The sequence below is a fragment of the Vidua macroura genome, unplaced genomic scaffold (genome assembly GCF_024509145.1).
Source record: "Vidua macroura isolate BioBank_ID:100142 unplaced genomic scaffold, ASM2450914v1 whyUn_scaffold_291, whole genome shotgun sequence".
Classification (NCBI taxonomy): Eukaryota; Metazoa; Chordata; class Aves; order Passeriformes; family Viduidae; genus Vidua; species Vidua macroura.
This window is the reverse complement of record NW_026530636.1, coordinates 1-25,320: the sequence shown is the minus strand read 5'-3', so window position 1 is coordinate 25,320 and position 25,320 is coordinate 1. Positions and strand designations below refer to the sequence as shown.

The 25,320-nt window shown below is 65.1% G+C and overlaps 2 protein-coding genes across 3 annotated transcripts; both read right to left on the bottom strand.

Annotated features, from left to right (window-relative positions):
* Nucleotides 1-45: 45 nt before the first annotated feature.
* CLIP3 (CAP-Gly domain containing linker protein 3) lies at nucleotides 46-10,160 on the bottom strand (the record flags this gene model as incomplete). Its single annotated transcript, XM_053969639.1, is given in 14 exon segments — nucleotides 46-83; nucleotides 85-176; nucleotides 749-871; nucleotides 1,661-1,795; nucleotides 2,106-2,124; nucleotides 3,182-3,348; nucleotides 3,351-3,417; nucleotides 4,375-4,493; nucleotides 5,650-5,743; nucleotides 5,745-5,812; nucleotides 6,589-6,682; nucleotides 7,283-7,422; nucleotides 8,782-8,922; nucleotides 10,101-10,160. Coding segments are annotated over 13 exon segments (1,289 nt in total), but the record flags the coding sequence as incomplete, so codon positions are not given.
* A 2,700-nt stretch (nucleotides 10,161-12,860) lies between these two features.
* On the bottom strand, nucleotides 12,861-23,479 carry PPP5C (protein phosphatase 5 catalytic subunit). 2 transcript variants are annotated; one of them, XM_053969641.1, is made up of 13 exons: nucleotides 23,336-23,479; nucleotides 21,511-21,752; nucleotides 19,372-19,519; nucleotides 18,373-18,494; nucleotides 18,172-18,237; nucleotides 17,951-18,049; nucleotides 17,751-17,856; nucleotides 16,706-16,848; nucleotides 15,950-16,037; nucleotides 15,824-15,864; nucleotides 15,032-15,210; nucleotides 14,163-14,244; nucleotides 12,861-13,407 (listed from the first exon to the last, which is right to left on the bottom strand). In XM_053969641.1, exons 1-13 carry the CDS (start codon nucleotides 23,451-23,453, stop codon nucleotides 13,345-13,347), a joined length of 1,497 nt encoding a protein of 498 aa, XP_053825616.1. In that variant the 5' UTR covers nucleotides 23,454-23,479; the 3' UTR covers nucleotides 12,861-13,344. The 2 variants fall into 2 exon arrangements, with proteins under 2 accessions (XP_053825616.1, XP_053825615.1); XM_053969640.1 differs by lacking the exons at nucleotides 21,511-21,752; nucleotides 23,336-23,479 and adding an exon at nucleotides 20,389-20,442.
* Nucleotides 23,480-25,320: the final 1,841 nt, after the last annotated feature.

The following is a 25,320-nucleotide window of genomic DNA, read 5'->3' as shown; positions in this document are numbered from 1 at the left end:
GATCAGGGGGCGGGGTCTGATCAGGGGGCGGGGTCGGGCTCTCACCGGGGGGCGAAGTCGGTGCGGCCGTAGAAGCGCGCCCGGGCCCTGGCGCTGCCCGGCCACCAGCACCGCGTCCCCCGGCGCCACCCGCCGGCCCTCGCGGTCCAGCCACGCCCCCGCCCGCTTCCGGGAGGCTGGGGGCGGAGGCCACAGTGACCACACCCCACCACACCCTGCCACACCCATCCCAGCCACGCCCCTCGCCCGCTTCCGGGAGGCTGGGGGCAGAGCCACAGTGACAACACCCTGCCACGCCCATCCCAGCCACGCCCCCGCCCTCTTCCATGAGGCTGGGGCGGAGCCACAGTGACCACACCCTGCCACGCCCTGCCACACCCATCCCAACAACGCCCCTGCCTGCTTCCAGGAGGCTGGGGGCGGAGCCACAATGATCCACACCCTGCCACGCCCATCCCAGCCACACCCATGCCCGCTTCTGGGAGGCTGGGGCGGAGCCACAGTGACCACACCCTGCACACCCACCATCACCACACCCAGCCACGCCCATCCCTTGCGGGATTTTGGGGGAGTTCAGGGGTTCTCCTGATTTTGGGGGTCCCATGGATTTTTGGGGGGGTTCCCTGTATTTTGGGGGTCCCGTGGATTTTGGGGCGGGTTCCCCTGTATTTTGGGGGTCCCGTGGATTTCGGGGCGGGTTCCCCTGGATTTTGGGGGTCCCGTGGATTTTCGGGGGGGGGGTCTGTACCTCTCTTGTCCTTGCGGGATTTGTGGGGGGCTCGGGCCGGGGGGTCCCGGGGGGCTCGGGGGGGCGACGGCGCCGGGGGCTGCTCCTCGGCCTTGGAGATCTTGGACACCGAGGCGAAGATGCCTGCGGCCAGTACGGACCAGTAAGGGCCAGTAAGGACGAATATGGACCAGTACGGACCAGTAACGGACCAGTACAGAGCAGTATGGACCAGTACGGACCAGTAAGGACCAGTATGGACCAGTAAGGGCCAGTACGGACCAATATGGACCAGTACGGACCAGTACGGACCAGTAAGGGACCAGTACGGACCAGTACAGAGCAGCACGGACCAGTACGGACCAGTAAGGACCAGTCCAACCTGGTACAAACCAGTCCAGCCCAGTATGACCCAGTCCCAACCCCCCACCCCACCCCCAAAAGGTCCAGGGATGCCCCCCCCAGGGGATCCCCCCACCCTCAGGGGGGTCCCAGGGGGGTCCTGGGGGTTCCTGGGGGTCCCAGACCCCACCCCAGGGGGTCCCAGGGGGGTCCTGGGGGGTCCCAGCCCCACCCCCAGGAGTCCCAGCCCACCTCAGGGGGGTCCCAGGGGTCCCTGCCCCATCCCAGGGGATCCAGGGGGGTCCCGGGGGTCCCAGCCCCACCCTCAGGGGGTCCCAGGGGGGTCCCGGGGGTCCCAGCCCCATTCCCAGGGGGTCCCAGGGGGGTCCTGGGGGCTCCCAGGGGTCCCGGGGGTCCCAGCCCCATCCCCAAGGGGGTCCCAGCCCCCCACCAGGGATTCCCAGGGGTCCTGGGGGGGTTCTCAGCCCCACCCTCAGGGGGTCCCGGGGGTCCCAGCCCCACCCCCAGGGATTCCCGAGGGGGTCCCGGGGGTCCCAGCCCCACCCCCAGGGGGTCGCGGGGGTCCCGTACCCGTTTTGGGGGGGCAGATGAAGTAGCGGACCCCCCCCACGCTGCCGTCGTTCTTCCCCTCGGGCTCGTCCAGCTCCACCCCCGCCCACTGCCCGCTGGCGAAGGCCGTGGTGCACAGAACCTCAGGGTGCCCACCTGGGGACAGGGGACACCTGGGTGGCACCTGAACCCCAAAAACATCGCCCCCGAAATACCCAAAAAATACCCCAAAAAACCCCAATCCTACAAAAAAAACACCCAAACCCCAAAATCCCAACATGGGCCGTGGTGCCACAGAACCTCAGGGTGCCCACCTGGGGACAGGGGACACCTGGGTGGCACCTGAACCCCAAAAACATCGCCCCAAATTCCCAAAAAATACCCCAAAAAAACCCAATCCTACAAAAAAAATCCAATCCTATTAAAAAACCCAACCCCAAAATCCCAACATGGGCCATGGTGCCACAGAACCTCAGTGTCCCCACCTGGGGACAGGTGACACCTGGGTAACATGGGGGCAGGTTTGGGGTGACACAGGTGACACGGGTGTGACACAGGTGACAGGGGTGACATTGGGGTGTTCAGGGTGACGCAGGTGACACAGGTGACACAGGGGTGACACAGGTGACACAGGAGTGACACAGGTGACACAGATGACACAGGTGACACGGGTGGCACAGGGTTGACATTGGGGAGGCACAGATGACACAGGTGACATGGGTGACCATAGGGGTAACACAGGTGACACTGGGGTGACACAGGTGACACAGGGGGTGTTGAGAGTGACACAGGTGACACAGGTGACACAGGTGGCACAGGTGACATTGTGGTGACATGGGTGACATTGGGTGACACAGGGGGTCTTGGAGAGTGACAGGTGACACAGGTGACATTGGGGTGACACAGATGACACAGGTGACACAGGTGGCACAGGTGACACAGGTGACACGGGTGACATTGGGGTGACACAGGTGACACAGAGGGTGTTTGAGAATGCCCTGGGTGGCTCTGAGGTGACACAGGGGGTGACACAGGGCAGGTTTGGGGCAACACAGGGTGACACAGGGTGACACAGGTGACACAGGGTGGGTTTGGGGTGACACAGGGTGACACAGGGTGACACAGGTGACACAGGGTGGGTTTGGGGGTGACACAGGTGACATTGGGGTGACACGGGTGACACACCTTGCCGCCGTCCAGCCGCACCCTGTCCCCCCAGCTGCAGCCCCAGGCACAGCAGCATCAGCGTGCCGGGCAGGTTGTCGTAGTTGGGCAGGGTGACGCGCGGCAGGTTTGGGGTGACACGGGGCAGGTTTGGGGGTGACACAGGTGACACAGGTGACACAGGGGTGACACGGGTGACACACCTTGCCGCTGTCCAGCCGCACCCTGTCCCCCAGCTGCAGCCCCAGGCACAGCAGCATCAGGGTGACACGGGGCAGGTTGTCGTAGTTGGGCAGGGGTGACGCGCGGCAGGGTTGGGGTGACACGGGGGTGACACAGGTGACACAGGTGACACAGGGGGTGACACGGGTGACACACCTTGCCGCTGTCCAGCCGCACCCTGTCCCCCAGCTGCAGCCCCAGGCACAGCAGCATCAGGGTGCGGGCAGGTTTGTCGTAGTTGGGCAGGGTGACGCGCGGCAGGCTGCAGCTCAGCGGCACCGCGTCCAGCAGCAGCCGCCGCAGCTCCCGCGCCGCCTCGGCGCCTCGGCCCGGTCCAGCGCCATGTCCGTGGGGTCCGGCACCACCTCGGCCGCCACCTGGCCCTTGCTGTTCTGCGGGGGGGGCAACGGGGGGGGCGTGTCTGAGGTGGCCACGCGTGGCTACAGGTGGCCACAGGTGGCCTCGTGTCTCTCCAGGGGAAGCCCAGGATGTTCCCGGTCTCTGGAGGTTTTGGTGGCACCAAAACCCCCCAGGACCCCCCAGTGTGCCCCCAGGACCCCCAAAACCCATCAGGACCCCCCCATCTGGTGGCCACACGTGGCTACAGGTGGCCACAAGTGGCCACAGGTGGCCTCATGTCTCTACAGGGGAAGCCCAGTACAATTGGGGTTTACGGAGGTTTTGGTGGCACCAAAATCCTTCAGGACCCCCCCCCTTTGTCCCCAGGACCCCCAAACCCATCAGGACCCCCCCCCATCCGGTGGCCAAGCGTGGCTACTTGTGGCCACAGGTGGCTACAGGTGGCCACAGGTGGCCTCGTGTCTCTCCAGAGGAAGCCTAGGATGTTTTGGGTCTCTGGAGGTTTTGGTGGCACCAAAACCCCCCAGGACCCCCCTCAATGTGTCCCCAGGACCCCCAGATCCCCCCTTTGTCCCCAGGACCCCCAAACCCTTCAGGACCCCCCCATCTGGTGGCCAAGTGTGGCCACAGGTGGCCACCGGTGGCCTCGTGTCTCTCCAGGGGAATCCCAGGACAATTTGGGTCCATAGAGGTTTTGGTGGCACCAAAACTGCTCAGGACCCCCCCCAGTGTGCCACCAAGACCCCCCAAACCCACCTCAAAACACCCCAGGACCCCCAAAACCCCCCAGGACCCCCCAAAAACTCCCCCAGGACCCCCCAAAGCCCCCCCGTACCCTGAGGGCGGGGTCGGCGCCGTGCTCCAGCAGGCAGCGCCCCCGCCCCAAACCCCAAACCCCAAATCCATCCCAAATTCCTCCCAAATCCCCCAGCCCCCCCGAGACCCCCACCCCAAAAAAAACCCCCAGGACCCCCCGAACCCCCCCGTACCCTGAGGGCGGGGTCGGCGCCGTGCTCCAGCAGGCAGCGCACCGCCCCCAGGCACAGGTTGGAGGCCGCGATGTGCAGCGCGGTGCCGTGGCTGAAATCGCTGCAGGTCGAGTGCAGCACTGCGGGAAATTGGGGGGGAAGGGGGAAACTGAGGCACGGGGAACCCCAAAAGTCAGGGCAGGGGGTGGATCGCAAAAACCCGAGGGGCGTCCGAAAAATCCCGGGGGAAATTGAGGTACCGCAAGGGGGAAACCTCAAAAACGCCGAAAGCAGAGGGGGAAACTGAGGCACGGGGCAGGGGGGGACCCCCAAACCACCAAATGTAGTGGGGAAACTGAGGCACGGGGAACCTCCAAAAATCAGAGGAGGTTATAGATGTACGGGGGATCCTAAAAACCGAGGGGGATCCCAAAAGTCCCGGGGGAAACTGAGGCACGGCAAGGGGGAAACCTCAAAACCCCCCAAAAGCAGAGGGGGAAACCGAGGCACGGGGCATGGTGGGGCACCCCAAAACCACGGCGGGACCCCCAAAATCACCAAATGTAGGGGGGGAACTGAGGCACAGCCATGTGAGGGGTCATTCCCGATTTGGGGGTGCCAGTCCCGAACTGGGGGTGCTAATCCCAAACTGGGGGGGTCATTCCCGATCTGGGGGTGTCAGTCCCGAATTGGGGGTGCCAGCCTGGATCTGGGGGTGCCAGTCCCGATCTGGGGGTGCTAGTCCCGGATCTGGGGTGTGCCAGTCCCGAACTGGGGAGCTCATTCCCAAATTGGGGGGCTCATTCCTGATCTAGGGGTGCCAGGCCCGGGTAATGGGGGTGCCAGCCCGGATCCGGGGGGGTGCCAGTCCCGATGTGGGGGTGCCAGTCCCGATCTGGGGGTGCCAGCCCGGATCCGGGGGTGCCAGTCCCGATGTGGGGTGCCAGTCCCGATCTGGGGGGTGCCAGCCTGGATCCAGGGGTGCCAGTCCCGATCTGGGGGTGCCAGCCCCGGGTGTGGGGGTGCCAATCCCAAACTGGGGGGCTCATTCCCGATGTGGGGGTGCCGGTCCCGATCCAGGGGTGCCAGTCCCAATCTGGGGGTGCCAGCCCGGATCTGGGGGTGCCAATCCCGAATTGGGGGTGCCAATCCCAAACTGGGGGGCTCATTCCCGATGTGGGGGTGCCAGTCCCGATGTGGGGGGCTCATTCCCGATGTGGGGGTGCCGGTCCCGATGTGGGGGTGCCAGTCCCGATCCGGGGGCTCATTCCCGATGTGGGGGTGCCGGTGCCTCACCTCGGGGGGCCGCGGCCCGCAGCAGGGTGCGGATGAGCTCGGGCACGTCGAAGTAGGCGGCGTAGTGCAGCGCGTTCATGTGCGTCCAGCGGCTGCTGCGCACCCGCGTCCCCGCCCAGCGCCAGCAGCCGCGTGGACAGACGGACAGCGGCCGCGGGGTCACCTGCGGGACAGGGGGACATGGGGACATGGGGGACATGGGGACACGCAGCGTGGACAGACAGACAGCGGCCGCGGGGTCACCTGCGGGACAGGGGGACATGGGGGACATTGGGACATGGGGACATGGGGACATGGGGACACCCAGCATGGACAGACGGACAGCGGCCGCGGGGTCACCTGCGGGACAGGGGGACATGGGGACATGGGGACATTGGGGACATCAGGGATATTGGGGACATTGGGGACATAGGGAACATGGGGACATTGGGAACATGGGGACATGGGGACATTGGGGACATTGGGGACACCCAGCGTGGACAGACAGACAGCGGCCGCGGGGTCACCTGCGGGACAGGGGGATATGGGGACATGGGGACACTGGGGACATTGGGGACATTGGGGACATTGGGGGACACCCAGCGTGGACAGACGGACAGCGGCCACAGGGTCACCTGCGGGACAGGGGGGACATTGGGGACATTGGGGACATTGGGGACATGGGGACATTGGGGACATTGGGACATGGGGACATGGGGGACATGGGGCCATGGGGACACTGGGGACATGGGGACACCCAGCATGGACAGACGGACAGCGGCCGCGGGGTCACCTGCGGGACATTGGGGGGATTGGGGACACTGGGGACATTGGGGACAAGGGGGACACTGGGGATATTTGGGGACAGTGGGGACACTGGGGACATTTGGGGACACTGGGGACACGCTGGGGACACGCTGGGGGACACGGGGTGGCCCTGTCCCCGTCCCTGTCACCCACCCACGCCGTGGGCGCCGGCCTTGCAGGCGTAGTGCAGCAGGGTCATGTCCGTCAGTCCGTCCCGGTCGTCCACGTGGCACCCGCGGCGCAGGATCTGTGGGGACACGGGGACACCCCAGTGCCACCCCAGGGACACCGGGGACACCTCAGTGCCACCCCAGTGCCAGCCTAGGGACATCCCCGTGCCACCCCAGGGACACCGGGGACACCCCAGTGCCACCCCAGTGCCACCGGGGACACATCAGTGCCACCCCAGTGCCAGCCTAGGGACATCCCAGTGCCACCCCAGGGACACCGGGGACACCCCAGGGACACTGGGGGCATCCCTCAGAACCCCCCAAACCCCTTCAGATCCCCCCAAACCCCCCAGAACCCCCTTAAATCCCCCCAGATCCCCCTCAAACTGCCCCAGGACCCCCCCAAACCCCTCAGATCCCCCCAAACCCCCCAGAATCCCCTTAAACCCCCTCAGAACCCCCTCAAACCCCCTCATAACCTCCCTAAACCCCCCAGAACCCCCTTAAATCCCCCCAGATCCCCCTCAAACTGCCCCAGGACACCCCCAAACCCCCTCAGATCCTGCTCAACCCCCCCAGGATCCCCTTAAATCCCCTCGGATCCCCCTCAAACTCCCCAGGACCCCCCCAAACCCCCCCAGATCCCCCTCAAACCCCCCGAAGCCCCCCGTGCCCACCTCGTTGCCGATGACGTCCACGCTGTGCTGCACCTGCGGCACCCACTGGCGCAGGATGGCGAAGAGCTGCGCCACGGTGGTCCGGGGGTCCAGCAGGATCTCCCGGCACGCCGCGTCGTTGGGGTCGAAGAAGGTGAAGGCTGGGGGGGGGGGACACGGGGGGGACACGGGGGGGACACGAGGGGGGGGGCACCCCAAAATGCTCAGCCCCAGAGCGGCCACCAAAGAACCCCCCAGAGACACTCTGGGCATTTTTGGGGGGTCCCCATGGGGTCCTTTGTGCCCTGGGGGGGTCTCTTGTGACCTGGGGGGTCGTTGTCATGTGGGGGGGTCACTTTTTGGGGGGTCGTTGTCACCTGGGGGGGTCCCTGTGCCCTGGGGGGTCACACTCCCAAAATGCTCAGCCCCAGAGCAGCCACCAAAAAACCCCCCCAGATCCACTCTGGGCATTTTTGGGGGGTCCCCATGGGGTCCTTTGTGCCCTGGGGGGGTCTCTTGTGACCTGGGGGGTCGTTGTCATGTGGGGGGGTCACTTTTTGGGGGTCGTTGTCACCTGGGGGGGTCCCTGTGCCCTGGGGGGTCACACTCCCAAAATGCTCAGCCCCAGAGCAGCCACCAAAAAACCCCCCCAGATCCACTCTGGGCATTTTTGGGGGGTCCCCATGGGGTCCTTTGTACCTTGGGGGGGTCTTTGTGCCCTGCAGGGGTCTCTGTGCCCTGGGGGCGTCCCTTTTTGGGGGGTCGTTGTCACCTGGGGAGGTCCCTGTGCCCTGGGGGGGTCACACCCCCAAAATGCTCAACCCCGGAGGAGCCATCAAAGAACCCCCCCAAAGCCATTCTGGGCCTTTTTGGGGGGTCCCCATGGGGTCCTTTGTGCCCTGGGGGGGTCTCTTGTGACCTGGGGGGTCGTTGTCATGTGGGGGGGTCACTTTTTGGGGGTCGTTGTCACCTGGGGGGGTCCCTGTGCCCTGGGGGGGGTCACACTCCCAAAATGCTCAGCCCCGGAGCAGCCATCAATGACCCCCCCCAGATCCACTCTGGGCATTTTTGGGGGGTCCCCATGGGGTCCTTTGTACCTTGGGGGGGTCTCTGTGCCCTGCAGGGGTTGGTGTCACCTGGGGGGGGGTCACGTTTTAGGGGGTCGTTGTCACCTGGGGGGTCCCTGTGCCCTGGGGGGGGTCACACCCCCAAAATGCTCAACCCCGGAGGAGCCATCAAAGAACCCCCCCAAAGCCATTCTGGGCATTTTTGGGGGGTCCCCATGGGGTCCTCTGTGCCCTGGGGGGGGTCATTGTCACCTGGGGGGGTCCCTGTCCCTCGGGGGTCCCTTTTAGGGGGTCCCTCATCCCCTGGGGGGGGCCCTGTCCCTAAGTGGGTCCCGTTTTGGGGGGTTCCCTATCCCCCTCTGGGGGTCCCTTTTTTGGGGTTTCCCCATCCCCTGTGGGGTCCCCCATCCCCAATGGGGGGGGGGTCCGTTTTTTTTTGGGGCGGGGTCTCACCGTAGTCCTTGGGCAGGGGGGCGGGGGCGGCGGGATGAACCATCGGCTTCTTGCGCCGCTCCACCACCGGGCTGGGGGGGTCGGGGGTCGGCGTCCCCCCCGCCGGGGGGTCCCCCCCGCGCTCCTTGGTCATGGCGAGGCCTGGGGGGGAGGGGACGGGGGGGTTTGGGGGGGTTTGGGGGGGCTGGACCCCCCGCCTTGGGCTGCCGGGGGTGAGGGGATGGGGGAGCGGGAATGGGGAGGGGGCACCGGGAGTGGGGAGGGGGAAATTGGGATGGGGAGGGGGCACCGGGAGTGGGGAGGGGGAAATTGGGATGGGGAGGGGGCACCGGGAATGGGGAGTGCACCCCGGGATTGGGGAGGGGGCAGCAGAATTGGGGAGGGGGCACCAGGACTGGGATGAGGAGGGGGAATTCGGGATGGGGAGGGGGCACCGGGAGTGGGGAGGGGGAAATTGGAATGGGGAGGGGGCACCGGGAATGGGGAGTGCACCCCGGGATTGGGGAGGGGGCAGCAGAATTGGGGAGGGGGCACCAGGACTGGGATGAGGAGGGGGAATTCGGGATGGGGAGGGGGCACCGGGAGTGGGAATGGGGAGGGGGCACCGGGAGTGGGGAGGGGGAAATTGGGATGGGGAGGGGGCACCGGGAGTGGGGAGGGGGCACCGGGAATGGGGAGGAGGGGCCTGGTTGGGGGTCCCCGGGATGGGGAGGGGTCCCCAGGAATGCGGATGTGTCCCCGGGAATGGGGAGGGGGCGGCGGGGATGGGGAGGGGGCGGCGGGATCCCGGGGGAAATCGAGATACTGGGAGGGACCGGGATGGGGATGGGGGCACCGGGATGAAAGAGGGGCCTGGCTGGGGGTCCCCGGGATGGGGAGGGGTCCCCGAGGATGGGGAGGGGTCCCCGAGGATGGGGAGGGGGCGCCGGGATGCGGAGGGGACCGGGGTGGGGAGGGGGCGCCGGGATGCAGGGGAGGATCGGGATGCAGGGAGGGACCGGGATGGGGATGGGGGCTCCGGGATGCACAGGGGCCTGGCTGGGGGTCCCCGGGATGGGGAGGGGTCCCCGGGAATGCGGATGTGTCCCCGGGAATGGGGAGGGGGCTCTCCGGGATGCGCCCCCCGCCCCCGCCGGGGCCGGGCCGGGCCCGAGGGATGCGCAGGGAGCGCGGCCGGGGATGGCGGGGCCGGGGCGGGGCCGGGCCGGGGCTGAAGGGCCGGGGGACACCGGGACCGACCCCCCCCCCTCCCCGCACCGCCCGGGGTGGTACCGGCACCGACCCCCCCCCAAAATTCCGCCCCCCCCCCGCCCCGGTACCTGCGGGTCCGCGGCCGCGGGATGGGCCCGGCGCAGTGCGCGTGCGCGGCCGCCAGGGGGCGGGGGGCGGGCGGGGGGCGGCGGGGCGGGGCCTGGGCAAGGGGCGGGGCTACGGGGGCACTGGGGGCTATAGGGGGGCTTGGGGGGGCTATGGGGGGCTATAGGGGCTATGGGGGGCTATGGGGGCTATGGGGGATTTGGGGTCTATGGGGGCTATGGGGGCTATGGGGGCTATGGGGGCTATGGGGCTACGGGGGGCATTGGGGGCTATAGGGGGGCTTGGGGGGCTATGGGGCTATGGGGGATTTGGGGTCTATGGGGGCTATGGGGGCTATGGGGGCTATAGGGGCTATAGGGGCTATGGGGGCTATGGGGGCTATGGGGGCTATGGGGGCTATGGGGGATTTGGGGGCTATGGGGGCTATGGGGTCTATGGGGGATTTGGGGGATATGGGGGCTATGGGGGCTATGGGGGGCTGAGGGGCTATGGGGGCTCTGGGGGATTTGGGGTCTATGGGGTGCGGTGAGTACATCACACAGAGACCCCACCAGGGACAATGGGGGCACCTGGAGCAGTGGGGACAGTGGGGGACAATGGGGACACCTGCAGACCCCCCCCCCCCCGAGGGGGTTTGGGACCCTCTCAGTGGGGTTTGGGATCCTTTCAAGGGGGTTTGGGACCCTTTCAAGGGGATTTTGCATCCTCTCAGTGGGGTTTTGGGTCCTTTCAAGGGGATTTGGATCCTCTCAAGGGGGTTTGGATCCTCCCAAGGAGATTTTGGATCCTTTCAAGGGCATTTGCATCCTTTAAGGGGATTTTGGATCCTCTCAAGGAGATTATGCATCCTCTCAAGGGATTTTGGATCCTTTCAAGGGGGTTTGGATCCTCTCAAGGGGGTTTGGATCCTCCCAAGGAGATTTCGGATCCTTTCAAGGGCATTTGCATCCTTTAAGGGGATTTTGGATCCTCTCAAGGAGATTATGCATCCTCTCAAGGGATTTTGGATCCTTTCAAGGGGGTTTGGGATCCTCTCAAGGGATTTTGGATCCTTTCAAGGGGGTTTGGATCCTTTCAAGGGGGTTTGGGATCCTCTCAAGGGATTTTGGATCCTTTCAAGGGGGTTTGGATCCTTTCAAGGGCATTTGGAGCCCTTTGAGGGGATTTTGGATCCTCTCAAGGGGTTTTAGATTCTTTCAAGGGGTTTTGGACACATCCGAGGGGATTTCGGTTCCTTTCCATGGGGATTGGAGCCCTTTGAGGGGATTTTGGATCCTCTCAAGGGGGTTTGGATCCTCTCAAGGGGATTTTGGATCCTTTGAAGGGGATTCTGGATCCTTTCAAGGGGGTTTGGAGCTCTTTGAGGGTATTTTAGATCCTCTCAAGGAGATTTTGGATCCTCTCAAGGGGGTTGTGAATCCTTTGAAGGGGATTTTGGATCCTCCCAAGGGGATTTTGGACACACCCGAGCCACTTTGGGACCCTCCCCAGGGGATTTTGGGTCCGTCCTGAGGGATTTTGGGCCCCTCCAAGGGACACTTCAGCCCCTTCTGAAGCAGCTTTGGATCTCTCCAAGGGGCCTCAAGCTCTCCCAGGAGGGTTTTGAGCCCTTCCGAGGGGATTTCGGACCCTTCTGAGGGGATTTGGGGTCCACCCAAGGGGATTTGGGGACCCTCTGAGCGGATTTCAGGTGATCCGAGGGGATTTGGGGTCATCCGAGGGGATTTGGGGACCCTCTGAGGGGATTTCAGGTGTTCCGAGAGGGTTTTGGACCCTTTCGAGGGGGTTCCGGGCATTTCCGAGGGGGTTCCGGGCATTTCCGAAGTGATTTTGGGTCATTCCGAAGCGATTTTGGGTCATTCCGAAGTGATTTTGGGTCATTCCGAAGCGATTTTGGGTCATTCCGAAGTGATTTTGGGTCATTCCGAAGCGATTTCGGGTCATTCCGAGACGTTTCGGACCCGTGCGACGCTCTCGGTTGGGGGGCGGGACCAGCGGAGGCGCTGCGCTCTCCTATTGGCTGAGAGGCGCGACAGACGGAGGCGCTCCGCGCTCCTATTGGCTGAGCGGCGCTGATTGGCAGGACCGGCGGGATCTTCGCTCTGCCGCTGGAACTGGTCCCAGTGCCAAACTGGGAGAGGCTCAGACTGGTCCAGGACCCCCAGTGACCCCTCTGAGTCCCCCCACCAACCCCAGAGCCCCCCAACATGGAGTTTGGGGGGGGGCGCAAGAAACTTCCGGAGGTTTTGGGGGGGCTCCAAGGTGGGACTTGAGGCTCTCTGAATTGAGGAGGGGTCCCCAGGAGGGAAGATTTGGGGCTCCCAGGGCTGAGGGGGGTCCCTGGGTGAGGTTTTGGGGTCCCCAGGGAGGATTTGGGGGTCCCTGGGTGAGGTTTGGGGGTCCCCAGGGAGGATTTGGGGGTCCTTGGCTGAGGTTTGGGGTCCCCAGGGAGGATTTTGGGGTCCCTGGGTGAGGTTTGGGGGTGCCCAGGGAGGATTTGGGGGTCCCTGGGTGAGGTTTGGGGTCCCCAGGGAGGATTTGGGGGTCCCTGGGTGAGGTCTGGGGGTTCCAAGGGAGGATTTGGGGATCCCTGGGTGAGGTTTGGGGTCCCCAGGGAGGATTTGGGGGTCCCTGGGGGGTTTGGGGTCCCCGCCCTCCATCCCCGTCGCCATGGCAACAACAACGCGGCGGGCGGGGCTGGGGTCTCCATGGCAACCGCCACCACAGCGCCCCCCAGCGGCCGGGCCCGGTTCTTAACGAAGCCACTTTTAATTAACTTTATTGACCGTGATTAATTAATTACAGAGATGGTAAAACCGCACGGCGGGGGGGGGCGGGGAGGGGGTGGGGGGGAAAGGAGGGGGAGGGGCGGCACGGGACCCCCCCCCTCTCCCCTCCCCCCTCCTTTCCTCCTCGCACCTATTGCTCATTTTGTTTTTTTTTGGGGGGGGGGGGGAGGAGGGGGAGGGGCAGTGCCAGCAGAGGGGAAACCCCCCCCCCCCAATTTCCAGGATCTCCCCCCTGAACCCCCCCACCCCCACCCCACCCCCCACCCCGGGAGGTGCCGCCCCAGCCCCTCCTGCCCCAAACTGGGAGCACTGGGAGCACTGGGGAGGGGGGGGGGGAGGGGAATAAATACAATCTTCCAATATATTAAAACCCCCCTGGGGGGGTGCTTGGGGGGGGGGGGCGTGGGGGTCGTTTTTTGGGGTGCGGGGGGGTCGTGGGGACCCCCGCGGGGGGGGGTCACATCATGCCCAGCTGCAGGAGGGTGTTCGCGTACATCATGGGCTTGACGTTGGGGTGAGGCTGGGGGGGGGGGTGGAGGGAAAAAGGGGGGGCTCAGGGGGGGTCTGGGGGGGTCTGGGGGGATCCCCCCCACCCCAAATTGACAGCCCGGACAGAGCCTGAGCACCCCAAAAAAGCTCCTGAGGCCACCCCAGAAAGGTGACACGCAAAAGGTGACCCCCCCCACGAAAGGATGAGACCCCAAAGAGACCCCCCAATAACCCCTGGGACCCCCCCGAAAGGATGAGACCCCCCAAGATCCCCCCAAAAATAACCCCTGGGGATCCCCCCAAAAGGATGAGACCCCCCAAGACCCCCCCCCAAATAATCCCTGGGGACTGCCCCCAAAAGGATGAGACACCCTAAAAGTCCCCCCAAATAACCCCTGGGGACCCCCCCAAAAGGATGAGACCCCCAAGATCCCCCCAATAACCCCTGGGGACCCCCCCAAATGGATGAGACCCCAAAGAACCCCCCCAAATAACCCCTGGGGACCCCCCCAAAAGGATGAGACCCCAAAGACCCCCCCACATAACCCTTGGGGACCCCCTCAAAAGGATGAGACCTCAAGAACTCCCCCCAGATAACCCCTGGGGACCCCCCCCCCCATAAATTCGAGGTTGGATTTTGGGGGTCTCTGGGTGGATTTTGGGGTCCCCAGGAAGGTTTTGGAGCTCCCAGGATTTTGGGGGTCCCCGGGTTGGATTTTGGGGTCTCCGGGTTGGATTTGGGGGTCCCTGGGTGGGATTTGGGGGTCCCAGTGCCCCCAGACTCACCACTGCTGTGAACTGGTGGAAGTCGGGGCGGAGGTCGCTGCCCCGCAGGTGGATGTAGGAGCCCTTGTTGCCCATCTGGTCACTGCAGGGGACATTTGGGGACACTTGGGGACATCAGAGCACAGCCCCCATGGGCCACCATGGGCTGGGGACCCCCAGGGATGGGGACATTTGGGACACTTGGGGACATTTGGGGACACTTGGGGACATCAGAGCACAGCCCCCGTGGTCCACCATGGGCTGGGGACCCCCAGGGATGGGGACATTTGGGGACAACGAGGTACACGGGACACTTGGGGATGGGACTGAGGGGACAACGTGGCTCTGGGGACACCGGGCTTGGGGACATTGTGGCTCAGGGGACACTGGGGACAAAACCAAGGGGACAACGTGGCTCAGGGGACACCTGGGGACAGGACTGAGGGGACAACGTGGCTCTGGGGACACCGGGCTTAGGGACATTTCAGGTCAGGGGACATTGGGGGCTTGGGGACACCAAAACAAGTGGCCAAGGTGGCTCAGGGGACACTGGGGACCAAACCAAGGGCACAACGTGGCTCAGGGGACACCTGGGGACAGCAGACCAAGTGGCCACTGTGGCTCAGGGGATTCCTGGGGACAGGACTGAGGGGACACGGTGGCTCAAGGATACCTGGGGATACCAGACCAAGTGGCCAATGTGGCTCAGGGGACACCTGGGGACAGGAGTGAGGGGACAAGGTGGCTCAGGGGACACTGGGCTTGGGGACATTTCAGGTCAGGGCACACTGGGCGCTTGGGGACACTGAACCCAGGCAACGTGGGGGACAAATGCCAGGCCACAGCGCCAGCAGCGGTGTCCCCAGCTGCGTCCCCGAGCCGTCCCTCACCAGTAGTTGGGGGCGGAGAAGACGGTGACACAGCGGCCATCGTGGGCCACCTCGTAGCCCTCGGGCTTGACCTCGTGGCTGCGGATGATGAGCTCCAGGCGGTTCCGCTCCAGGAAGCGCTTGGTGACATCGGGGCCAAACTGGCAGCTGACCCCCCGCTTGCTGACCGACCGGCCGTTCTGGGGACATGGGGACATCGGGGACATTGGGGACATCAGGGACATCGGGGACATTGGGGACATTGGGGACATCAGGGACATTGGGGACACTGGGGACATGGGGGACATTGGGGACACTGGAGACATCGGGGACATTGGGACATTGGGGATATTGGGGATGTTCGGGACATTTGGGGATTGGGGACACTGGGGATATTGGGGACATCGGGGACAAACTGGCAGAATGGAGAATGTCACCAGGACATGGGGACAGGGCAGGGGACACCCCCAGGACATGGGGACACCTCCAGGACATGGGGACAGGGCAGGGGACACCCCCAGGACATGGGGACAGCCCCAGGACATGGGGACACCTCCAGGACATAGGGACAGGGCAGGGGACACCTCCAGGACATAGGGACAGCCCCAGGACATGGGGACACCTCCACGACATGGGGACAGGGCAGGGGACACCCCCAGGACATGGGGACACCTCCAGGACATGGGGACAGGGCAGGGGACACCCCCAGGACATGGGGACACCCCCAGGACATGGGGACAGCCCCAGGACATGGGGACACCTCCAGGTCATGGGGACAGGGCAGGGGACATCCCTGGGGGGGTCACAGCTCACCTGGGGCTGGGGGTCGGACCAGAGCAGGTCACACATCGGCCCTGGGGGGGGACACAGGGGGGTCACAGCTCAGCCCCTCGCCTTGGGGACACCTTGGGGACATCTCGGGGGGGGTCCCTGTCCCACCTGAGTCCGGGGGCTGCCGGTTCCGCTCGATCTTGCGGATGTCATCGAGGGTCACCCCGTCCTCGCTGAAGAGCCCCCCGTGCATGATCTGGGTGGGGACACGTGGTGGGGACATTGGGGGGACAGCGGGGACAGGAGGGGACAGGAGGGGACGGAGGGGACAGCAGGGATGGAGGGGACAGCGGGGACACGGGGACAGCGGGGATGGAGGGGACAGGAGGGGACAGCAGGGATGGAGGGGACAGTGGGGACACAGGGACAGCAGGGACAGGGGGGACAATCGCCCATCCTGACACTGAGATGGGGACAAGGGACCCCCAAGACCCTGGGGAGGGAAGGAACCCCCCCCAAAGTGTGACAGGGACACCCCCAAACCCCAAAGGGGACAGGGACACCCTAAACCCTTCCAGGGATCCCCAAAACCCAAGGAGATGGGGACACCCCAACCCCAATGGGGACAGGGACACCCCAAACCCAATGGGGACGGAGACACCCCAAAACTGAGGGCACAGGGACACCCCAAACCTCAACGGGACAGGGACACCCCAAACCTGAGGGGACAGGAATGTGGGGTGTGGGGGGGTCAAAGACCCCCATTTTTCGGTGGCTGCCAAAAAGGGCTCCACTACAATCAATGCGGCTGCCAGATAGTGAGCCGCCACACGCTGCCAAATAGGGATCCATCGGAGCCAATGGGCGCTGCCAGATGGTGAGCCCAGGTGACAAGGTGACAATGTCCCCTCGGTGTCCCCTCACCAGCACTTTGCCGTTGATGCACTGGGCCAGGGGCAGCCACTCGAAGACCTCGCTGAAGAGGGCGAACATCTGCGCCGTGTACTTGGCCTTCACCTCGCCCTCGAAGCCGTAGATCTGGTTCATGTTGTCCGTCTCGTGGTTCCCTGAGGGGACACGGGGACAACTGCCACTCCTGGGGACACGGCCCGGGGCTGGGGACACGGCCCCCAGAGTCCAGGACACTCCCAGGGATGTGGGATGGGCTCTGGGTATGGGGGACGTGGGACAGAGAATGGCCCCAGGAGGGACAGGGGACAAGGGTTGGGGACAGGGGATGTGGCCCTGTGACACAGGACAGGGTCCTGCACCCTGCAGGGGACACGGGATGTGCCCCACAATGGGACAGAGGGGACACAGCGCCATGACGTGGCACCACGAGCTGGTCCTGGGGATGGGGACAGGGACATCCCCAAGGGGACAGGGATGGCACCGACCCCAAATGGGTCAGGGATGTCCCCAACCCCAAGGGACAGGGATGGCACCAACCCCAAGGGACAGGGATGTCCCCAGTGTCAAGGGACAGGGATGTCCCCAACCCCAAGGGACAGGGACGTCCCCAACTGCAAAGGCACAGGGATGTCCCCAATCCCAAGGGACAGGGATGGCACCGACCCCAAGGGACAGGGATGTCCCCAGTGTCAAGGGACAGGGATGTCCCCAATGTCAAGGGGACAGGGATGGCACCAACCCCAAATGGGTCAGAGATGTCCCCAATCCCAAGGGACAGGGATGTCCCCAACCCCAAATGGGTCAGGGATGTCCCCAACCCCAAGGGACAGGGATGTCCCCAGTCCCAAGGGGACAGGGACAGGACAGTGACATCACCTCCCCCTTTACAAGATCTGCCAGAAAGTGACCTATACCGTACAACAGGCGCTGCCAGATAGTGATCCCTGAGGGACAATTGGGGACAACGGGGACAACAGGGGACAGCTGTGGGGACACCACCCCGCCCAGACCCAGCCAGGGGGGGCCCAGGCCTCGCCCCCCCAGGCTCTGGGACTACCTCGGAGCAGGTGGAAGTGGTCGGGGTAGAGCAGCTTGAAGCCGAAGAGCGTCAGGATGACCTCGACCGAGAAGGAGCCGCGGTCCACGAAGTCCCCGTTGAAAATCTGTCACCAGCTGAGGACAACGACCCCCCCCGAGTGTCCCCAGTGTCCCCCCCACCACCCTGTCCCACCCCAGGGACCCCCAGGGTGTGGATACGTAAGGGTTGGCCTCGGAGGGGAGCCCGTTGAGCTCGAAGATGTTCAGCAGGTCGTAGAACTGCCCGTGGGTGTCCCCGCACACTGTCACCTTCTCTGTCTGCCAAGGGGACGCGCGGCGGGTGGCACCGATGTCACCGTGCCGGCGCGCGGGGACACCCCCGGGGGACGCCCCCCCACCCCCCCCCCGACCCCACCCCCAGCCCAGCCAGAGGAACCCACCTCCTTCAAGGTGGTCTCCACCAGGGTGGGCAGCTTGGCCAGCACCTCCTTCACCTGCACCAGGATCTGCGGGATCGTGGGGACACGTGGGGACGTGTGGGGACGGCACGGGGACAGCGGGGTTTCAGGGGGGTTTCAGGGGGGTTTCGGGGGGGTTTCGGGGGGGGTTTCGGGGGGGGTTTTGGGGGGGTTTTGGGGTACCTGGTAGGCACATTTCCTGTGGAGTTTCTTCTGGTCCTTGTACCACTGCATCAGGTCCTTCATGAAGGCCAAGGTCACCTTGCCGTCCTCCAGCTTGGGGCCGCTGTACTCGTCCTCGATGGCTGCGGGGACAGCGCGGTGACAGCGCGGTGACAGTGGGGACAGCGCGGGGACAGTGCGGGGGACAGCAGGGACAGCGCGGTGACAGCGCGGTGACAGTGGGGACAGTGCGGGGACAGTGCGGGGACAGCAGGGACAGCGTGGGGACAGCGCGGGGGACAGCGCAGTGACAGCAGGGACAGCGTGGGGACAGCACAGGGACAGCACGGTGACAGCACGGTGACATCGGGGGGACAGCAGGGACAGCGGGGGGACAGCGGGGACAGCGCGGGTGACAGCACGGTGACATCGGGGGGACAGCAGGGACAGCGTGGGGACAGCACAGGGACAGCACGGTGAGCCCCCCAAAGTGACCCCTGAGCACCTCAAGGAGACCCCTGAGCCCCCAAAATGACCCCATAACCCCTAAAGTGACCCCTAATCCCCTCAAGTGACCCCTGAGCCCCCCTAAGTGACCCCTGACCCCCCCCCAAGTGGCCCCTGAGCACCTCAAGGTGACCCCTGAACCCCTCAAAGTGCCACCTGAGACCCCCCCAAATGACTCCTGAGCCCCCCAGTGACTCCTGAGCACCTCAAGGTGACCCCTGAGCCCCCCCAAGTGACCCCTGAGCCTCCTAAAGTGACCTCTGAGCCCCCAAAGTGACCCCTGAGCCCCCCTAAGTGACCCCTGACCCCCCCCCAAGTGGCCCCTGAGCACCTCAATGTGACCCTTGAGTCCCCAAAGTGACCCCTGAGCCCCTCAAAGTGACACCTGAGACCCCCCCCAAATGACACCTGAGCCCCCCAAAGTAACTCCTGAGCACCTCAAGGTGACCCCTAAGCCCCCCCAAGTGCCCCCTGAGCCCCCCCAGGTGACCCCTGAGCCCCCCAGGGTCTCACTCATGCTCTCGATGTCCAGCGAGTCGACCACGGAGCGTTTGTGCTCGTCGCTGGCGATGGCCCTCTCGAAGGCCTTCTGCTTGACAATGCGGTGACACTCCTGGTACTTGAGCTGGGCGTCCTTGTCGTTGGGCCTCACCTTCACCACCTGCGGGGACAGCCCGGGGACAGGGCCTGAGGGGCTGGGGACAACTGGGGACAGCCCAGGGACAGCCTAGGGACAGGGTCTGAGGGGCTGGGGACAGCTGGGGACAGCCAGGGACAGGGTCTGAGGGGCTGGGGACAGCTGGGGACAGCCAGGGACAGCCCGGGGACAGCCTGGGGACAGGGCCTGAGGGGCTGGGGACAGCTGGGGACAGCCAGGGACAGCCCGGGGACAGCCCGGGGACACAGCCTGAGGGGCTGGGGACAGCTGGGGACATCCAGGGACAGCCCGGGGACAGGGTCTGAGGGGCTGGGGACAGCTGGGGACAGCCTGGGGACAGGGCCTGAGGGGCTGGGGACAGCTGGGGACAGGGTCTGAGGGGCTGGGGACAGCCCAGGGACAGCCCGGGGACAGGGCCTCAGGGGCTGGTGACAGCTGGGGACAGCCCAGGGACAGGGCCTGAGGGCGTGGGGACACTCAGGGACACACTGACCCCAGGTGACCCTCACTGACCCCAGGATGGAGACACTGACCCCAGGATGGACACCCTGACCCCAGGACGGACACACTGACCCCAGGACGGACATGCTGACCCCAGGATGGACACCCTGACCCCAGATCACCCACACTGACCACAGGACAGACACCCTGACCCCAGGACGGACATGCTGACCCCAGGTGACCCTCACTGACCCCAGGACAGACACCCTGACCCCAGGACACACACCCTGACCCCAGGTGACCCTCACTGACCACAGGACAGACACCCTGACCCCAGGACGGACATGCTGACCCCAGGTGACCCTCACTGACCCCAGGACAGACACCCTGACCCCACGCACACCCCCGAGGCTCCCTGGCCCGGGTCTCACCATCTCGTAGTCGCGCAGGGCAGCCTTGAACTTGCCCAGGGCCATGTTGCTGGTAACCCACCCCGACCCCAGGATGGACACCCTGACCCTGCTAACCCACACTGACCTCACATCACCCACCCTGACCCCAGGATGGACACCCTGACCCCAGGATGGACACGCTGACCCTGGCAACCCACACTGACCCCAGGACGGACACACTGACCCCAGGACGGACACACTGACCCCAGGACGGACACCCTGACCCCAGATCACCCACACTGACCACAGGACAGACACCCTGACCCCAGGACGGACACACTGACCCCACCAACCCCACGCACACCCCCGAGGCTCCCTGCCCTGGGTCTCACCATCTCGTAGTCGCGCAGGGCAGCCTTGAACTTGCCCAGGGCCATGTTGCTGGTAACCCACCCTGACCCCAGGATGGACACCCTGACCCCAGGATGGACACACTGACTCCAGGACAGACACCCTGACCCCAGGTGACCCTCACTGACCCCAGGACAGACAGCCTGACCCTGGTAACCCACCCTGACCCCAGGACAGACACCCTGACCCCAGGACAGACACCCTGACCCCAGGACACACACCCTGACCCCAGGACAGACACGCTGACCCCAGGATGGACACACTGACCCCAGGATGGACACACTGACCCCAGGATGGACACCCTGACCCCAGGACAGACAACCTGACCCTGGTAACCCACCCTGACCCCAGGACAGACACCCTGACCCCAGGTGACCCTCACTGACCCCAGGATGGACACACTGACCCCAGGACAGACACCCTGACCCCAGGTGACCCTCACTGACCCCAGAACAGACACCCTGACCCCAGGACGGACACCCTGACCCCACGCACACCCCGAGGCTCCCTGCCCTGGGTCTCACCATCTCGTAGTCGCGCAGGGCAGCCTTGAACTTGCCCAGGGCCATGTTGCTGGTAACCCACCCTGACCCCAGGACGGACACCCTGACCCCAGGTGACCCTCACTGACCCCAGGACAGACACCCTGACCCCAGGACAGACACCCTGACCCCAGGACGGACACGCTGACCCCAGTACAGACAGCCTGACCCCACGCACACCCCCGAGGCTCCCTGCCCTGGGTCTCACCATCTCGTAGTCGCGCAGGGCAGCCTTGAACTTGCCCAGGGCCATGTTGCTGGCCGCCCGGCGGTAGTAGCCCTTGACGTACTTGGCGTCCAGCTGGAGGGCGCGCGTGGCGTCGGCCAGGGCGTAGCCGTAGCACTCGGTGCGCAGGTAGGCCAGGCTGCGGTTGCCATAGTAGATGGCGTTGGAGGGGTTCAGCTCGATGGCGCTGCTGTACAGCTTCACCGCGTTCTCGTAGTCCTTGCCTGGCCACACAGAGCCACCGCGTCGGGGCGGGGGGCGGCCGCGGGCGGGGGGCAAAGGGAGGGCGGGGAGGGGGGGTGGGTGGGCAGGAGGGCAAAAGTGAGGAGTGGCCGGGGTGCAAAGGGTGGGGGTGGCCAGAGAGCCAAGGGTGGGGACTGACCACATCCCAAAGGTCAGGAGTGACCAGAGCACAAAGGTCAGGAATGACCAGATCCCAGAGGTCAGGAGTGACCACATCCCAGAGGTCAGGAGTGACCAGATCCCAGAGGATGGGAGTGATCAGATTCCAAAGGTCAGGAGTGGCCAGATCCCAAAGGGTGGGGGTGGCCAGAGAGCCAAGGGTGGGACTGACCACATCCCAAAGGTCAGGAGTGACCAGAGCACAAAGGCTAGGAGTGACCAGATCCCAGAGGTCAGGAGTGACCAGATCCCAGAGGATGGGAGTGACCAGATTCCAAAGGTCAGGAGTGACTGGATCCCAAAGGGTGGGGGTGGCCGGAGAGCAAAGGTCAGGAGTGACCGGACCCTAAAGGCCAGGAGTGACCAGATCCCAAAGGGTGGGGGTGGCCAGAGAGCCAAGGGTGGGACTGACCACATCCCAGAGGTCAGGAGTGACCAGAGCACAAAGGCTGGGAATGACCAGATCCCGGAGGTCAGGAGTGGCCAGAGCGCAAAGGGTGGGACTGACCACATCCCAAGGGTCAGGAGTGGCCAGATCCCGGAGGTCAGGAGTGACCAGAGCACAAAGTGTGGAACTGACCACATCCCAAAGGTCAGGAGTGACCAGACCCCCAAGGCTAAGGGTGGCCAGAGCCCAAGGGCCAGGAGTGACCAGACTCCCAAAGGTGGGGGATCAACAGGAACAGATCCCAACCCGGCAGCCCCCACAGCCCCCATAGATCCCAACCTGGCAGCCCCCACAGCCCCCCATAGATCCCAACCTGGCAGCCCCCATAGATCACTATCTGGCAGCCCCACTGCCCCCCATAGATCCCAACCTGGCAGCCCCATTTCCCCCTATAGATCACTATCTGGCAGCCCCACAGCCCCCATAGATCCCAACCTGGCAGCCCCATTGCCCCCCATGGCTCCCTATCTGGCAGACCCGGTATCCCCCGTTAATCCCCGTTAAGCACCGTGGCTCCCTATCTGGCAGCCCCCGTTATTCCCCGTTAACAGCCGTGGCTCCCTATCTGGCAGCCGCCGTGGCTCCCTATCTGGCAGCTCCCGTTATCCCCCGTTAATCCCCGTTATCCCCCGTGGCTCCCTATCTGGCAGCTCCCGTTATCCCCCGTTAACCTCCGTGGCTCTCTATATGGCAGCCCCCATTCCCCGCCGTGGCTCCCTATCTGGCAACCCCCGTTATTCCCCGTTAACTGCCGCGGCTCCCTATCTGGCAGCCGCCGTGAACCGCCGTGGCTCCCTATCTGGCAGACCCGTTATCCCCCGTTAATCCCCGTTATCCCCCGTAGCTCCTTATGTGGCAGCCCCCATTCCCCGCCGTGGCTCCCTATCTGGCAGCCCCCGTTCCCCGCCGTTCCCCGCCGTGGCTCCCTCCCCGGTAGCCCCCGTTGCCCGCCGGTACCTTTGAAGAACTCGTTGGCGCGGGCCTTGAGCTCCTCGGCCCGCTCGAGGTCGGAGGGGCTCGGGGGCCGCCCGGGGCCGGCGCCGCCGCCGCTCCCCGCCCGCTCTCCCTCCGCCATGGCCGGGCCGCAAAGCGCCGCCGCCGCCGCCGGGCGCGGCCGCCAAGCGCCGCTGTCGCAAAGCCGCGGTGGGAGGGGGGAGCGCTGTCGTAAACGGGGGGGAAGCGGAGCGGGCGGGGGTCGCGGTGTCCCCGATGTCCCCAATGTCCCCAGGGGTCCCTGAGTGTCCCCACTGTCCCCAGGGGTCCCCAGGGGTCCCTGAGTGTCCCCACTGTCCCCAGGGGTCCCCGAGTGTCCCCCTAATGTCCCTAATCCCCAATGTTCCCAAATATCCCCAGTGTCCCCCCAAACCTCATCTCCAATGTCCCCAGTGTCCCCAATGTCCCCAATGCCTTCAATGTCCCCAATGTCCCCAGTGTCCCCCAATGTCCCCAATTCCCCCGATGTCTCAAATGTCCCCAGTGTCCCCAATGCCCTCCAATGTCCCCCTCACCCCAAATGTCCCCACTGTCCCCAATCCCCTCAATGTCCCCCCAGTGTCCCCAATCCCCCGGATGTCCCCAAGCCCCCAGTGTCCCCAGTGTCCCCAAATGTCCCCAGTGTCCTCAACCCCCTCAATGTCCCCAAATGTCCCCAAATGTCCCCAGTGTCCTCAATCCCCTCAATGTCCCCAAATGTCCCCAATGTCCCCAGTGTCCCCAACACCCCAAATGTCCCCAGTGTCCCAAATGTACCCAGTGTCCCCAATCCCCTCAATGTCCCCCAATGTCCCCAGTGTCCCCAAATGTCGCCAATATCCCCAATGCCCTCCAATGTCCCCAACACCCCAAATATCCCGTGTCCCCAATGCCCCCAATGTCTCAAATGTCCCCAGTGTCCCCAAATATCCCCACTGTCCCCAATGTTCCCAGTGTCCCAAACGTCCCTAGTGTCCCCAATCCCCCCAATGTCCCCAATGTCCCCAGTGTCCCCAATGTCCCCCAAATGTCCCCAAATGTCCCCCAGTGTCCCCCCAGATGTCCCCAATGTCCCCGCTGTCCCCAATGTCCCCGCTGTCCCCAATGTCCCCAATGTCCCCAGTGTCCCCAAGTGTCCCCAATGTCCCCAATGATGTCCCCAAATGTCCCCAATGTCCCCAGATGTCCCCAATGTCCCCGCTGTCCCCAGTGGACAGCCGCAGCCCGCGGTGCTTTCAGAGCGCTTTATGTGGGGGAGGGGACAGCACGGGGGGGGGAGGGGAGGGGGGGGGGTCCTACAGGGACCCCCCAAAGCACCGGGGTGGGGGAGGGGAGGGGGGGGGGTGTGCGTGTGGGTCCAGCGGCTCCGGGAGGGGGGCGGGGGGGATTTGGGGGGGGTCTTGGGGGTCTCAGAGGGGTTTTGGGGGGGGATTTGGGGGGGTCTTGGGGGTCCCAGGGGGGTCCTGAGGGGGATTTGGGGGGGTCTTGGGGGTCCCAGGGGGGTCCTGAGGGGCTCTCGGGGGTCCTGGGGGGATTTTGGGGGGGGGTCTTGGGGGTCCTGAGGGGCTGCTGGGGGGATTTGGGGGGGTCTTGGGGATCCCAGGGGGGTCCTGAAGGGCTCTCGGGGGTCCTGGGGGATTTTTGGGGGGGTCTTGGGGGGTCCTGAGGGGCTCTCGGAGGTCCTGGGGGGGATTCGAGGGGGGTTTTTAGGGGTCCCAGGGGGGTCCTGAGGGGCTCTCGGGGGTCCTGGGGGGATTTTGGGGGGGTCTTGGGGGTCTCAGAGGGGTTTTGGGGGGATTTGGGAAGATCTCGGAGGTCCCAGGGGGGTCCTGAGGGGCTCTCGGAGGTCCTGGGGGGGATTTGGGGGGGTCTTGGGGGTCTCAGAGGGGTTTTTGGGGGGTCTCGGGGGGATTTGGGGAGGGGTGGTCCCGGATTTGGGGAGGGGGGGGAGGGGACACAAAGCCCCCCCC

Excerpts from the sequence above, each read along its gene's own strand:
- PPP5C (XM_053969641.1), bottom strand. The coding sequence starts at position 23,453 with ATGGCGGAGGGAGAGCGGGCGGGGAGCGGCGGCGGCGCCGGCCCCGGG. Across the intron at positions 19,520-21,510 it reads CCCTGCGCGACTACGAGATG|GTGGTGAAGGTGAGGCCCAA; the intron begins GTGAGACCCAGG and ends CTGTCCCCGCAG. Across the intron at positions 15,211-15,823 it reads GGTCCGACCCCCAGCCCCAG|AACGGCCGGTCGGTCAGCAA; the intron begins GTGAGCTGTGAC and ends CCATGTCCCCAG.